Consider the following 14,895-nt stretch of genomic DNA (forward strand, 5'->3'; position numbering starts at 1 on the left):
CTTCTTTTCCAGTGGTCTAACATTAATGCGCGCAGCCATGTTTGATTTGGGCCGAGGCCTGGAGTGTGAACAGGGAGGCGTTAAGGGAGTTTCTGTGTTCCCACATTTCAGCGTCCGTTCGCAACAACCGCGTGACGACTCTCAGAAGAGCTGAGGTGGCAGGAAGAGAGGGGAAGAAAAGGGGGGACATTCTGCCGATTAAAGCTCAAGAGTGAAAGTGTTTTCATGTCCAAAGCAGAGAGAGAGAGAGAGAGAGAGAGAGCTAGAAAAGAAGGATTGAGGGAGATGGTTTTAAAGGGCCGCACTCCTCTCAGATTAAAACCACATTGTTTTAGCAGCACACGATGGTATTTCCTCTTGGTCCGACTGCTCGGGGCTGCTGGGTGGAGCACCAGGGGAACGCGGGGGCCCTGCCAAGCAGCACTGCAGCTGACTCTCCGCAGCACGTGGAAATACCCCGGCTGCTCTCTCAATGCCATGCAGGCAAGAGAGGGCCGCGGTATTTTGGAAAGATCCCTAGTCGTTAGGTCCCGGAGGGTTGAAGGGTGCACTGGTCGACGTTCCCAGCCTCCGTCGTTCAACTGGAATAAGAAGCTCGGGACGTTTTGGGAAAATCAGGCTCTAGAGGAGCCGTTGAATTGGTTTGTAACACACTTTTGGATAAAATGGCTTCAGTAGCATCACAGCTGCAAATACAGCCACTTTCAACCTTCAGGCCAAGAAAGAATAGATGGAGAATTCCAGGTTCACATCCGTCACGTGTTAGAAACCTCATCAACACGCTTTTGAAATGCACTTTAAACTACATTTAACTTCTCAGAGGAACAGATAGACTATAACGTGTCAATCACCAAATTGAGACCAGAACCTTTTTTTTTTGTTCAGACCCAATTTTATATATTATTTTCTGTCTCGCCACATTTTTGGTTCTCAGTAGTAATAAACCTTCAGGTTCGATGCAGACAAGAAGCCGCCCTGCATCAGTCGAATGCCTCCTCTGATGACACAAACTGACACTTGACTGATCCTCACGGCTCGCATTACTACCCAGAATGCCATTTGGCAGCGAGCAGCAGTTTAGCGTTGGCCCAGTGATCTCTGGCTTGAGGTACTTTATGAGCAGGGGGGTGGGGAAGCCGGACATATCTGGGACCTGGATGTGAGAAACTAATATGGTGGTTTTACACAACCACTGGATTATGCACTTGTCTTGTCTTTATAAATATAAATATAATCTACTGGGATTAAGATCGCTCTAGTCCGGCTACAGCACAGAGATTTTGTTTCTGTGACATGTTTTTCTTTATTTCTGACAGAAAAACTGGCGACGAGCGCCTCAGACTCATTTTTCTAACCGCGGGTGCAACTCTCACTCTGCACGACTGTAGATCCGTTCAACCTGCACTTATTCAGTCTTTATTTATCCAGACAAAACTAACTGAGCACACATGTTCTTTCAGAGCAACGCCCTCTGCATAGCTCGCATGAATTTTTCTGCTTGAGCTTCTCCAATGGAGCAAATGAGGTTGTGTTTATTGTTAGAAGAAAAGACTGTGGAGGGGACAGTAGCTGCTGAGAGTCTCAGCAGTCGCTCTCTCTCTCTCCACCCACAATTTTCTGGCCAGTTCTGCATATTTGAACTTTAAGCTTTGGTTTCCTCAACTCGCAGCAACTGATCGTCACATTTTTGCATCTGTAAAACTCATAATTTCCACAGGTAGCAGTTGGTCTGACGTCCATCGACGTGGTGCAATGAGAGATCAACACAAAATGATGATAAATAATACGTTTGGGACAAAATATCTCAAAAATGCATGGACACACTTTCCCCAAACTTGGAGCAGATTGGTCAAATGTGAAGGTCCAACAACAATATGGTCCAAGATAATAATAATAAGATAATGTACGAACAACAGAGACAATCTCAACCGATAAGGTTAGAAAATGATTCCCCGTCACATGGCTTCTGTGATGTCACGATGAGGTCATGAAGAAATGACCTCACTACGATACATGAGCATCGTCTGTTTGGCTCCTCCAAATTAAAAGCCTGAGTCTCCGTCCATTTCTATAAACATTAATCAGTTATGATTGACAGCTGAGACTCATTCGGGATTGATTGAGCGAACGTGTCGAGGTGCCCTCGATGAATGACGCCATCGCCACAAGGTTCGCATGCGGATAGTTTCCAAATAGTGGCGGGAAGTGGAAACGTAACGTCCATCTTTATTTACGCTCTATGATGTCGACCTGTTCTCTCTGCACGGACTCTGTCAGATATACGAACACACGTGTGCAGCTTAATAAACGTCCCTTGTTTGCACGATTCCACTCATGTGTGCGAGTTGATGTGATTTGTAAAAAAAAACACGCACCGAAGAAGGAGAAACTCAAAACCTGGAGTTCAACAGTTCAGCCGTCAGTTGTGCAGCCGACCTGACGCAGCGTCACACTGTGCACTGCAGTGTGTGCACTGAGGGAAGGCTGCCGCTCAGGAAGGCTGGAGCTGCTGCACTGCGCCGCTCTGTGCCGTGTTGTACATTTCCTGGCTCTGGCAGCTGCTCAGCCGCTCAGTTTCCCCCCTGAGATCACAGTCAGCTATACACTGAGAGCCAAAGTCCGGGTCACCACTTCCTCCTCCTCCTCCGTCTCTCCAGATTTCAGTTGGCGGATGTAATTGAATTAAGGAGGAAGCCTTTTCTTTCGGCTGCGGACACGTTGGGAAGATGGATGTGATGTAAACGAGCAAGTACCTGTTGCTGTTTTTCTGCAGTAGGTGTGTTGCCACTGATTCTGCCGGTACCCATTCAAAAAGCTTTGAAATGTTTATTAGCCTGGATGTTTTCGTGGAAAAGGTCTGTAGAACATTTATGCTGCACATGTGGGAGCTGCTCAGCTCAACAGCTGTCTGTCATGCACATCTGCCAAAGACGTCCGGATTCAGGTGTTGTGTTTAAAGATTTATTTTCAGGCAGGGGACAGGGCTTCCTTCTCAGTCCTCCTGTCAGAACCTCTTCAGTCTTATACGTCAACGTCCAACTCTTGATACTGAAGAGCAAATCAAAACGCACACATCACTCCTCCCACATCAGTTCGGACCCCGATGTTTCTGTTTTATTAGTTTGAAGTGATACCTTCGCTTCTGACGTTTTTTAATAAAATCTCGTAGTTCACTGTTTTTCGTACGCAGCGTCACATTCACCTCGACGACCCACACGAGCAAGGACACAGGAAGTGAGGGTGCTGAGGGGGTTGCAGCACCCCCTACTGGTGAGGGTTAGTGAGGGGTTGATTTTCAACAGTAGTATTTTACGAGTTTTAAATAATATTTGATTTCATAGTAGAACATTCAGTGTTTTTTTCTGTGGAGCTTATTTGATCCCAAATGTGACGTAGATGAGGTGAGACATGAACTGAAGGATTGTGGATCTTTGTTGGTTTTTCATCTCTCACATTGTGTCTGTCTTCATCGTAGTTGTGCTCTGTGATTATTAATTAAACTAATAATATGTGACGACTCTGAATCTCCTCGTCTGTGGTGTTTCATTTATCTCGGATGCATTTATTCAAATCTAACGACAAGACACGTGACCAATGGCCGATCAACAAAGTGATAATAGTTCTCATCAAACACGACCTGGAACTTCAGCTTCTGCATTTTAAAACCAGAAGGGACATTTCTACTTTTTACTTGAGTCTCCTCGTGGCTACTGAGACTTTATTTAAACTTAACTGTCACGTCAGTGGAGACGAGAGGAACGGTTTAACCGTCTCAGTCCCAGCCCTCAAGGTAAATATCACCTGACTCACAGACTCCACCTGAGGTACAGGTGTGTGTGTGTGTGTGTGTCTGTGTCTTTGTGAGGACTTCAGCATAGATGCAACAGACTGAGGACGTCCTTGTCCTCAGTGTTTGAGGGTTAAAATTAGATTTTGTGGTTAGAATTAGGTCTAAATTAGGATTAGTCACAGAGTTGTGATGGTTAAGGTTGAAGCAGAGGACAAAAAAATGAATTATGCCAACGAGTGTCCACAGAGAAGTGTGTGTGTGTGTGTGTGTGTGTGTGTGTGTGTGTGTGTGTGTGTTGGTATGAAAGGACCTCAGCAGTATTAAATATCAAAGGTTATCCTCTGCTATTTTGGGAATCTCGACTGTAGGCAAATTTTTACTGGCTGCAGGATCCTGGTCTGTTGATAATGCATGCATGTGCACGCGCACACACACACACACACACATAGGTTTCTCTGTTCTATTTTGAGATTGTTTCTCAGCAGGCAAATTTCTACCGGTTACAAGAACTAGTCTTGTTTGTGACACACACACACACACACACACACACAGTGTCATTTGAATGAAACCCCCCATAAGGCAACTGCGCCCAAACAATCACAATAGCGTCAATTATGGATTAATCAATTAAATTAATTAAATAAAAGCACCTGTTCGTGTTTACAAGAAGAAGAAGACAGATGTGAGCAGCTGTTTTCTAGAACGATAAGTTCCCTGCGCTCCTCGAAGTCAGTTGATTTAAAGTAATCAACCCGAGGACCAGAACTTCAACTCCTTCTTGGTTCCTCTCGTCAAACCGCTGCAGTGTCTGATCAGTGATGTGTTTCTCATTCATATCGACCTCCCCTGATGAGCTGGTCATATATCGGAGGTTGGTTCCAGAAAATCCCAGTCTCAGCCTCATCGTAACGTTCTGTAACAGACGTGTGACACTCGACACACTGGAGATCAGCTGGAAAAATTGTCCCCATGACCCAAATCCTCCACCACGAGTCAGTGCAGCCTTATCACAAGATGGCCAACAGACGGGTGGGGGGCTTTCCTCAGACATGTAGCTCAGTTTGTTGGAGCTCGGTGTAATCGACCCTCTGGACCAAAGGAGTTAACAAACCACGGCTGTGAACCTCCTCACGTTTCTTTTAATTGTGCAAATGAAATCACTGGAGGATTTGTTGTCTGAACAATTCCATTTTTATACAATCGACTTCCTCCTTCGCTGCAGAATTTTAAATTGGAGTAATATTTGCATTCTACTTGTATTTCTGCTCCTCGCACATGGTTTTGTTTATAGATTTTTGCAAAGGGAGGTGGACGATTGCTCCCCAGAGGTGAAGCCAAAGTTTCTGGATCGCCCCCAGGTGGCTGGCTGCGGTATAGGTCATGAATCCTGCCATGTTAGTGAATGGGACCTTTATTTACAGTCTGTGGTTGTGGACACTCGAAAAAGGAAAATGAGCTGTATAGAAAAAGTGGCAGCTAAAGTGTGAATTCTGGAGTTAGTTGTTTGAATGACGGTTCCGTCTGCCTTCTTTTCTTTCAGCGTTTATCCACAGTTTACGAATTTCAAACTTTTGCTTTTTTCCCCTTTTAAACGATTTACAATGTGGCAGGTGTTCACGACAGAAAACTTAATTTTACTAATTTCGTTTTTTTCCCTAACGTATTCTGTGGTGCAGTCTGCAAACATCCACACCCAAAGGTTATTGTTGGTCACTGCTGCAAAAGTTCCTGCAGTCAAATGAAATGCAAACAGTCCTGCACCACAGACGTTGAAACACCTGGTGGACTTTCTTCTCCCCCAGTGTCTGTCCAGGGATCCCTGTTAAATCTCATAGTTGGATCGTCTGAAGCAGTGAGTTCACTTTAATACGTTTATTATCAATCATGTGATTATCACAATATTCATTTCCCTCCTCCCCACTGTGGCAGTTATCACCATAGTGACCAGGAAAGGTGGGACTTGCACATCCCAAGCGACTGGAGGCTGGTGATGTGTGTGTGTGTGTGTGTGTGTGTGTGTGTGTGTGTGTGTGTGTGTGTGTGTGTGTGTGTGTGTGTGTGTGTGTCCTCTCTCACCTCACTGTGAAGTCTGCCGACTAACAGACCGATTTTATTTGTTTTGCTGATGTCACCAGGAAACGTGTTTGGGCAGGTTGGTCTGTGCTGTCTGGTGGGGGGGGGGGTTGTGTGTGTCTGTTAACACACACACACACACACACACACACACACACACACACACAGAACTGAGGTGAAAAGTAGTTAACTCCTTCCAAGACTAAAAAGGCGGTGTGTAAATATTGAAGTAATTGCCAGCCAATCCACTGCTGCGTGTGTGTGTGTGTGTGTGTGTGTGTGTGTGTGTGTGTGTGTGTGTGTGTGTGTGTTCGTGTGTGTGTGTGTGTGTGTGTTAACAACAAAGGCAGCATCAGTAGCCAGATGTCAGCAGACACCTTCAGTCATTTGTGTTCACAGAGGAGGTCGACCTGCTCCTCTTTTGAAACCAATAAGCTGCTCGTGTTTTAATTGAGAGTTTGTGTTTGTGTGTGTGTGTTTGTGTGTGTGTGTGTGTGTGTACGCTGCCAATGGGGGATAAGCAACCAGTGTTTTCACACACTCGGCGGCGGCGGGGACGACCACAGACCGGGCTCGTCTGAGAGGAGCATGAGGCTGAGTTTGACTGCTGTGTCTGTTTCTTATTCCTGCTGCCTGTTGGCGTGATGCTCGGTGAGTAGAGGGAGGACGTGCCAGATATCAGCTGTGTGTGTGTGTGTGTGTGTGTGTGTGTGTGTGTGTCTGTGTGTGTGTGTGTGTGTGTGTGTGCGTGTGAGGTGATTTTCATCATCTAATAAGGCTTATTGAGACGTTTATTTTTTACATGAGTTGTTCCACTGTTTTCATAACCCACTCATTCATATTGTTGTGTTGTTGCTGTTGTGTGTTAGGGTGTGTGTGAGTTGTGTGTCTGTGTACACACTGATGTGATCATCATGTAAGCTTCAACACTCGAAACTGTAATTTCACCAGAGACTGTAAATAAAGATGGACGACATGACAGCGACTGAAAAGTGAAGCCAAAATAATAATAGTAGCCCTAATTACCCCCTGGTGGCTGGCTGGTGGTATAGCCCATCAACCCGCCTCCTCCATGTTTGCGAATGGCACCAAAATAAAAAGTCAAAGTGGACGTTAATTCAGTTTTTCTCAAAGTATAAAAATAAGTATATAGTGACGCTGACGGGGACTTCCCCCCCGACCGGGGACGATGTCAGTGGTTGGGCTTGTAAATGTTTGTTAGAAAGGAAAAGAAGTGACGCAGCAGGACGAAGCCAAAAAGCTGCGACTGCTGTCGAGGGAAGTGTCATGTAATGCAGAGTTTATTGTAAAGAGACAAATAAGCTTCGTGTGTGTCTGTGTGTGTGTTTGTGTGCGTGCGTGTGTGTCTGTGTGTGAAGAGAGTTTCAGTCCTGACTCAGCGTGTTGTCACTGTAAACACCTGCTGCCTCTGAATACACACTGTACTTGTCACCATCACTTAGGTGTGTGTGTGTGTGTGTGTGTGTGTATGTGTGTGTGTGTGTGTGTGTGTGTGTGTGTGTGTTTGTGTGTGTGTGTGTTTTTCTCGCCTTCATTCCCAGGGGAGTCCTGGGGCGTTTCCTCTCAGCTCAACTGTGAGCTAATTTGTGTTTGTTTTTGTTTTGTGAATGCAAGACTCGTGTGTGTGTGTGTGTGCGTGTGTGTGTGTGTGTGTGTGTGTGTGCGTGCGTGTGCGTCTCTGTTACCTTACCTCTGAGTACAGGTCTGGAATCACAGCCCATATTAATTGGATTAATTACAACTGTGTTCTCTTCAGTGGGCAGAAACCAGGCGATGAATAACAAACACATTTTTATAAAATCACATTTTGCTTTGATCGAACGGTCGTGAGGCTGAAAAGCAGCAGGTGTGTGTCGGTGAGCGTGAAGACGCCATGTTGGTGTAATAACGGTTTTAAATCATGCGTGAGACGGTCTGGAGCTCGGGGGGGGGGGGGGAGGGGTTGTCCAAAGTAGAACCACATTTCCCAGAAGCCCCGTTTATCTCAGCTTTCGTGGAGACGCTCACTTTTTTTCACCAAGTTTTTCCGATCGGTCCGAAACCTCGAGGCTCAGCTGACATTTAGATATGAGCATTTAAACTCATCACACCTGAGACACAACAGATGAGCTTTGTTAGCATGTTGTTAGCAGTTAGCTCTGTCCGTATGCTCTTAATCGTCCTTTTCTCTCTCGCTCTCTCTCTCTCTTTCTGTGTGTCTCCAGTGTTGATGTGTGGGAACAATAAAATCATCTGTTTCCTTTTTAGGTGCTGGAGAAATGCAACGCTCCTCTCTACTTCCCTCTTTCCCTCTTTCTTCCCTTTTCTACTCTTTCCTCTGATTTCACATCGCCCTGTTTTTCCTTCCTTTCCTTTCTGCTGCTTTCTCTTTATTCCTCCCTTTTTCATCATGTCTCGTTGTCATGGTTGTTTTCTAGCTCTCCTGTCCCTTCGCTCTCTCTCTCTCTCGCTCTCTCTCTCTCTCGCTCTCTCTCTCCCTCTCTCTCTCATACTGTATATGGTAATGGAGGCTCGGCCCTGCTCCTTCTCTCTGAGCTGTCACTCGCAGTGGGGAGCTGATATAGCAGAGCAGACTCTCACTTGAATGCAGCGTATGTTTGACTTGTGCGTCCAGAGGATTGTGGACGTCTCACCAGTGTGCTAGCCGACGCTGTCCCCCCACGTCCAGGCGTCCGAATGTCCTCCTCTCTTCTGGTTTCAGTGTGTGTGAGGTCCGGTTCTTAGATGAGGTTGATGTGCAGGAGCTGGGTTTGTCCGCCCAGCCACACATTGTGTTCCTCTTATTGGCGCTCAGGTTGCGGAGGTAGCCGGACAAGTGACACTTTCCAGATGTTCTTCCTCAGGATCCAGAGGTGTTCCCAGGCCAGGCGGGATATATTCAGTCCCTCCAGCAAGTTGTGGGTCCACAACCTAAATAAACCTCCGACTGTTGGAGCCCCTGACGCCCAAATCACCTCAACACTCCCCTTTCGACATCAACAGTTCTGAATTCTGAACTCCTCACACTGTTTCTAAGGCTGAGACTCAACGGCTTCATGTATTCGGGGTCTTGTTCTTTCGGTCGCCACCCAGAGCTCCTGACGACAGACGAGGGTTCGAACGTAGATCGTCCAGTGAATCAAAAGCTTGTGGTTCAGCTCGTTCTTTACCGCGATGGTTCGGTACAGCGTCCGGTTTACTGCAGCGATTCAGTTGCAGGATTTGTCCCCTTGTTTCTTCACTTTCTCAGAGAATAATGTGCGGATCTTGAACCCAGTGTAGAGTCGGGGAGTTTTTTCTGCTCGGACGTGAAACGTGTTCCGAGGAACAGGAAACGTCTTCACAACCTCGGCCGGCCTTGTCTCTAACAGCCTGTGGCAATGTCATCCAGAACTGAAGAGACAGACAGACGGGGAGGGGGAAGACATTGCAGTGGAGGAATAGCAGAGCCTGAGTCATCCTTCCTTCCTCTGTCTATTTAAAAATCCTCATCCCTCCATCCTCGTCAACTCTCCGTCGTCTCCTTGCTCCTTGAATGTTTTGCTTCTGTGGAGTTTGAATCCAGTTTATTTCAACTCAAATAAAAAGATCACACATTATTCCTGCAACACAACTTATCACAGAGGTAAAGTCCTTCAGGGAAACATGATATTTATTTATAGACTCAACGATTAATCACTCCATGGGTTTGTAGAAAATGAATTATAATGATAACAATAGCCAGGTTAGAACAAAATTTTGGTTTTTCAGCCTTTTGTCCAAAATCAGTTTCTCATCAGTGATTCTCAGCGCAGGCGACCGATCTCCTGATCCTCATGTAACATGAGAGATAACATATATCACATCAAATTATGACTTTATTCTTCTTGTGTGATGATTATAATATTTCATTTGGTGAGTTTATTGTAATGAATTCCAAATAGAAATTACTGTGAAAATAAAAGATCTAAGTTAAGTATATATATATATTTTAGACATTTAAAAATGCTCGAGGCACTCACTTCTCATTTGACAGCATCTTCCACGCCGTAGCTCCCGAGCGGCTGATTGGCTGACAGGCTGAATGACTGAATCACTGGAGGAGATTGGATGGAGGTTTCCAACGCGGAGCTGTTACAGTATCAGACTGGATCAGCTGTGACTGACACGTTCATTTCACCTTGACTCTGTTTTTCCCGATAAAAATCCCAATTAAGTCAAGATGGTTAGTACTGCAGAGAGTGTGTGTCTGTGTGTGTGTGTGTGTGTGTGTGTGTGTGTGTGTGTGTGTGTGTGTGTGTGTGTGTGTGGGTGGGGGGTTGTCAGGTGGGTTTGTGGAGGACAAGGTCGGACCTCCTTCTATTCACCTCATGTGTCTCAACCTCCCTCTAAGTGTTGTTTTTTTGTCTTTTCCAACTGAAACATTTTTTCTCTGCGGGGAAGTTAGATCCCCTACTAGAGATGCTAATTATTGCCATGTGCCTTTCCTTCACGCTACCAGAAACACACACACACACACACACACTCTGCTGACATCACCGATGACGTCCGTGCCCACAGTTGGTTTCTTGATCCGAGCCAGTCACACGTTTGTGTGTTTAAGGAGGATTTGTCAAGTCAGACGTGCAAACAGTTTTCTCCCATGTTCGACAAATCCGCTGCAGATTTAGCGTCACTCAGGTCCGTCTGTCTCGTCTCCCGCTGCTTGAAGTGACGCGATGCCCTTCACTGAATTCTGAGTCACCCTCAAGTCGGAGGAAGCCGCTCCGTCTGCCTTCAGTTACAGTTTTTTCACAAAGGTTTCAGGATGTGTAAAACAAATATTTAGAGTATTGTATAAATGAATATTCACTTTGAGCTGAAGACATATTTATTTAGCCTCTGTAGGATTTGTCTTACTGCGTGACTGCTCTCTCTCTCTGTACTGTGTCTCTGTGTCGTGTCGACCACAGCTCGACCGGCCTGGTGCTTTTCTGACCATGAGCCACGTGTTGTTGCCATGAACCAGTTTGAGTTTTGGGGATCGAGCAACCAAAACTTCTGACCTGTCAGAAATTCATCTTTCGCGACACGACAAAGCTGAACCTCAGTCCAACCTCACAGTTCTGCGTCTCCGAAAATTGGGTAGAAAGCGTTGAAAGTTGTTGCCCTGAAAGTTTCTGTCAGTGACTTTTGCAGTTTGCTTTTCTCACATGCAACAATCCAATCAAATGAATCGCTCAACTGAAAACCATTTTTGGTTCGTCTGGTTTTCCCCGGAGGATAAAAACCCAAACAGCAAGAAGCATTTATTAAAAAGGACTCAGAAGTTTTTTTTGTGCTGAGTGGAAATCTGCTGATGTAACGTAGAGTTCTTCCCTGTGGGGGGGCGGTTGAGATCGGTCAGTTTTGAAATGCACCAGGAAAGTTTGTTTAATTGCACCGAGAAGATGTTGCGGCACGTTGTGTTCATGCATTTCAATGCAGCCTTGTTGTGTCAGTGTGTTTCCACTAATTCAGAAGTTTGCTGGAGTTTAACCTGAGATAGTGGAACACGCCGCGTGTCTTAAGCTTGTTTTTATTCCCTGTTGGACTTTTTCTATCTTGTAAATAAACTTTGAGAGGAAAGTCTGTTGAACAACCTCGATTCCACAACATTTCTAAAGATGTCCGTGCTTTATTTTAGTTTCACTATAAGGAATCTTCTCTCTCTGTTTCTCTGACAGGTGACATCACACAGAAGGGCTATGAGAAGAAGCGATCCAAGCTGATCGGAGCCTATTTCCCTCAAGCACCAGGTAAAACGAACTCTTCGTCCTCTTTCAAATGAAAAGACAATTCAATATTTTTTCCAGATAAATCAAAACTAAAGTTTGCAAAGAAATGGGACCAAATATTTACTGGGACTCAAGTGTGACGTGAGGAGGATCTGGAGGTCAAAGGTCAAGGTCACAGTCGAAGGTCGATACATCCTCAGCAGATGAGATGTTTTTCTTCACACCGGGACTGTTACCAGTTTACCAGGGACGGGGTCGCCCACGGAGACGCTAACACTCTCAAAGCTGTGAATGGAATACACTGGTGTGTGTGTGTGTGTGTGTGTGTGTGTGTGTGTGTGTCTTGGGGTTGGGGGACTTTCAGGAAGTGCATTATGGGAAGGAAAGAGAGGTGTGGAATGAAGAAAATGTGTGTTATTCACATTGAGGCCTGGTTCACTTCACCGTGGGGGGCTGGATGGTGCACACACACACACACACACACACACACACACACACACACACATGCATTCACACGGCACGCCCCTTTTTCATTTTCAGACCCTCTCTCACAGTCTTCGCACAATAAATTCTCTCTTTCTTTCTCTTTCTCTGGCGGAGATAATTAAAACTGCTGCTCATGTTGGTTCATCAGCGATGCTTCAGCACATCATCAGCAAAAAAGTCGACATCCACCTAAACGTGCATCGCTCAGACGGGCGGAGTCTCAGGTTTGGTTGGAGCAATCGATGTTCAGTCCATTTTGATCACTTTCCCACTGGCACTGGCGATTTCTAATGATGCTCAGATCTTTGTTGGCAGGACAATGCAGACGAGCAAGTGGCCTAATCTGTCTGATGAAAGAGTTTCTCGTCAGTCCGAGTGCCGCCGTGTTCTCAACCCTCGACTCGCCTCTGATTAGCTGCTGCACACTTCACGTCTCCTTCAGAACAGGCCGTGTAGTGTAGACTTTTTAAAACCAGGCCTTTATTAGCTTTTCTTCACTCACCCTGCAAACCTTGAATTATACACCGACACAAGCCGAGAGTCAGTGGAAATAAAATTTACTGTTTCATGTTTCCTACGTGACCATCCATCCAGACTCCCCGGAGGAGAGCAGCGAAGCGGGGTATTTCGCAGACCTCTCATATATTCCTGCTCTGGCTGGGAGTCGGTGGTCGGCTAATCAACTTTTAGCTCTTCTCCTGAGCAGCAGCGATACCCTGAGCCACACTGAGAGCTCTAATGAAGACAGACGAGGGTGAGATGGATGCTCGTAGATCAGCAGCTGTCAGGAACAGGGTGGTTATTCTCATCAGACGTATTGATTGGTGTGTGGGGAGGCGGTTTTCTCTGTGAGTAGCTGGAGTTGTATTGTTTTTAGTTTGGTGATGAAGCGTACGTCTTTTTAGTCCACCTACTGTGTGAATGTCTGTAGATCTGGGTCGTGATCATCTGCATCCAATCGTCCCTTTGAACGCTTTCATTTTTAACTTTATCTTAGGTTAGAAGGACAAAACTTTTGGGTTTTGCTGTGGAGTAGCTTCTAGATTTGGATTCAGATGAAGGCTTTGATCTGAATCTCCTTTGTTCCAGGAATGGATCCGTCCATGGGCCAGGAGAGAAGAACACCCGTCACCCCGTCCTCGTCCTCCCGCTACCACCGCCGACGGTCCTCTGGCTCCAGAGACGAACGCTACAGATCAGGTGAGAGGCGTGTTGGGTGGATTCTTTTCAGTGGCATCTCATTCGAATGTAATCTGTGCGAATTTGTTCTGGTGACATTCGGGGTTAGAAGTGAAGATCCAATAAGGAAAGAAACAAGATGTGATTCATTTATTTATCATTATAGCCCTGCATGCTGTTTGATCCAACCCCAAAATAAATCCTGTTTTGCAGACTCACACTCTCTCCTCCGAACACAGTTCAGTCTCACTCGGTCGACCGTCAGACAATAAACGTGCACTTGAGATTTAAATGACCTCCGTTTCCAAACAACAGTACACAGAAGCCAAACAAACGTGCATCTGTGAGCCCACGTTCACTCTGACAAATGTCTCACTCGTGTTGTTATCGGGACAACAGCCGTCTCTTCATCGTGTGTTTGCCGTCTGCTCCTCAAACAAACCAAGCTGGAGTTATATTGCCGCTCTTTATCTCGCTCTTTGAAACGCTAATTTACACAAGGTCTTCACCGGCACTCCCTGAACTTAATCTGGTCGGCAACCCTCCCGGGGCCTCATGGGAGCCGCTGTCAAGCAGGGAGTGTTTGTGTGCGTAAACCGAAGAAGAAGTGCGGCACAAACACAGAGGCCTGCTGACGGTTCTCCATGCGTTTGCACTGGACGCCATCACTGGTGCCTGAGAAGTCAACTTCTCTCTCGGGTCATGGGTTCAGCAGCAGTGGAAGAAATACTCAGATACTTTATTGTGGTAAAACTACCTCAATGTAAAAGTCCTGCAGTAAAAATCCTAAATGTCCTCAAAGTAAAATGGTCTTTAAATAAGGTCTCATCACTGGTTCTTGTGCTTTATGAATTTCACAGTTGAGTTAACAGTGTTTATATTGATATGTTTCTGAGTCTTAAACAACTTTTCATCCTGATGGAGAGAGTCTGGAACAGGTCACCTCACACTGCATCCAGTATTTCGTCAAGCACAGAAATAAAGTGAGAGTGAGAAATACCTGAGAGGATTCTCTTCCTGGCGGTCGTGAAAAAAACCCATCCAAACATAAACAGCGCTGTGGAATTATATTATAAATCAGAATATCAGAAAATCAGAGTTTTCTTAAAACTGCACGAAAACAAAACGTGAGACACTCCACAGCTACCGAAAGGTCGTGTTACTGTAGTTTCCCTGCGAGATGGTTGTCTGATCGTGTTCACGATGCACCGGGAACTAAAAGTCGTGTGTTTGTCTCCAGATGTGCACACAGAGGCTGTGCAGGCGGCCTTGGCCAAGCACAAAGAGAGGAAGATGGCGGTGCCCATGCCGTCGAAGCGGCGGTCGCTGGTGGTCCAGACCTCCATGGATGCCTACACACCACCAGGTAAAGACCAAGACACACACACACACACACACACACACACACACACACACACACACACATTTATCGGTCCTGTAAACAAAACTTCAGATTTTGGACTGAAGGTTTTGCTGAAGGACAGAAATCAATTTTGATGTTTTTCACATATTAGACCTGGTTTGGCCTCGACCTTTAATTTTGTATTTCCTGTGCTGTCAGTTAGCATGTGTGCACGTGTGTCCACCGCTCGTCTCCTCCCTCCACATTGATGTCATCTTTACTTTCGAAGT

General features: G+C 45.8%; 1 protein-coding gene across 7 annotated transcripts in view; it reads left to right on the plus strand.

The window, feature by feature from the left end:
• dip2ca (disco-interacting protein 2 homolog Ca) overlaps positions 1-14,895 on the plus strand; it is a 92,765-nt gene that overhangs the window by 44,617 nt on the left and 33,253 nt on the right. For 6 of the 7 annotated variants that reach the window (XM_069511538.1, XM_069511540.1, XM_069511535.1 and 3 more), the window contains exons 2-4: positions 11,548-11,619; positions 13,174-13,284; positions 14,504-14,629. In XM_069511538.1, the coding sequence (XP_069367639.1) occupies positions 11,548-11,619; positions 13,174-13,284; positions 14,504-14,629 (309 nt within the window). Of the gene's footprint in view, positions 1-6,378; positions 6,515-11,547; positions 11,620-13,173; positions 13,285-14,503; positions 14,630-14,895 lie in introns of those variants that run through there. The other variant, XM_069511539.1, reaches the window with a different exon arrangement.

This window comes from Paralichthys olivaceus, chromosome 16 (genome assembly GCF_024713975.1).
Source record: "Paralichthys olivaceus isolate ysfri-2021 chromosome 16, ASM2471397v2, whole genome shotgun sequence".
In the NCBI taxonomy this organism is placed as follows: domain Eukaryota; kingdom Metazoa; phylum Chordata; class Actinopteri; order Pleuronectiformes; family Paralichthyidae; genus Paralichthys; species Paralichthys olivaceus.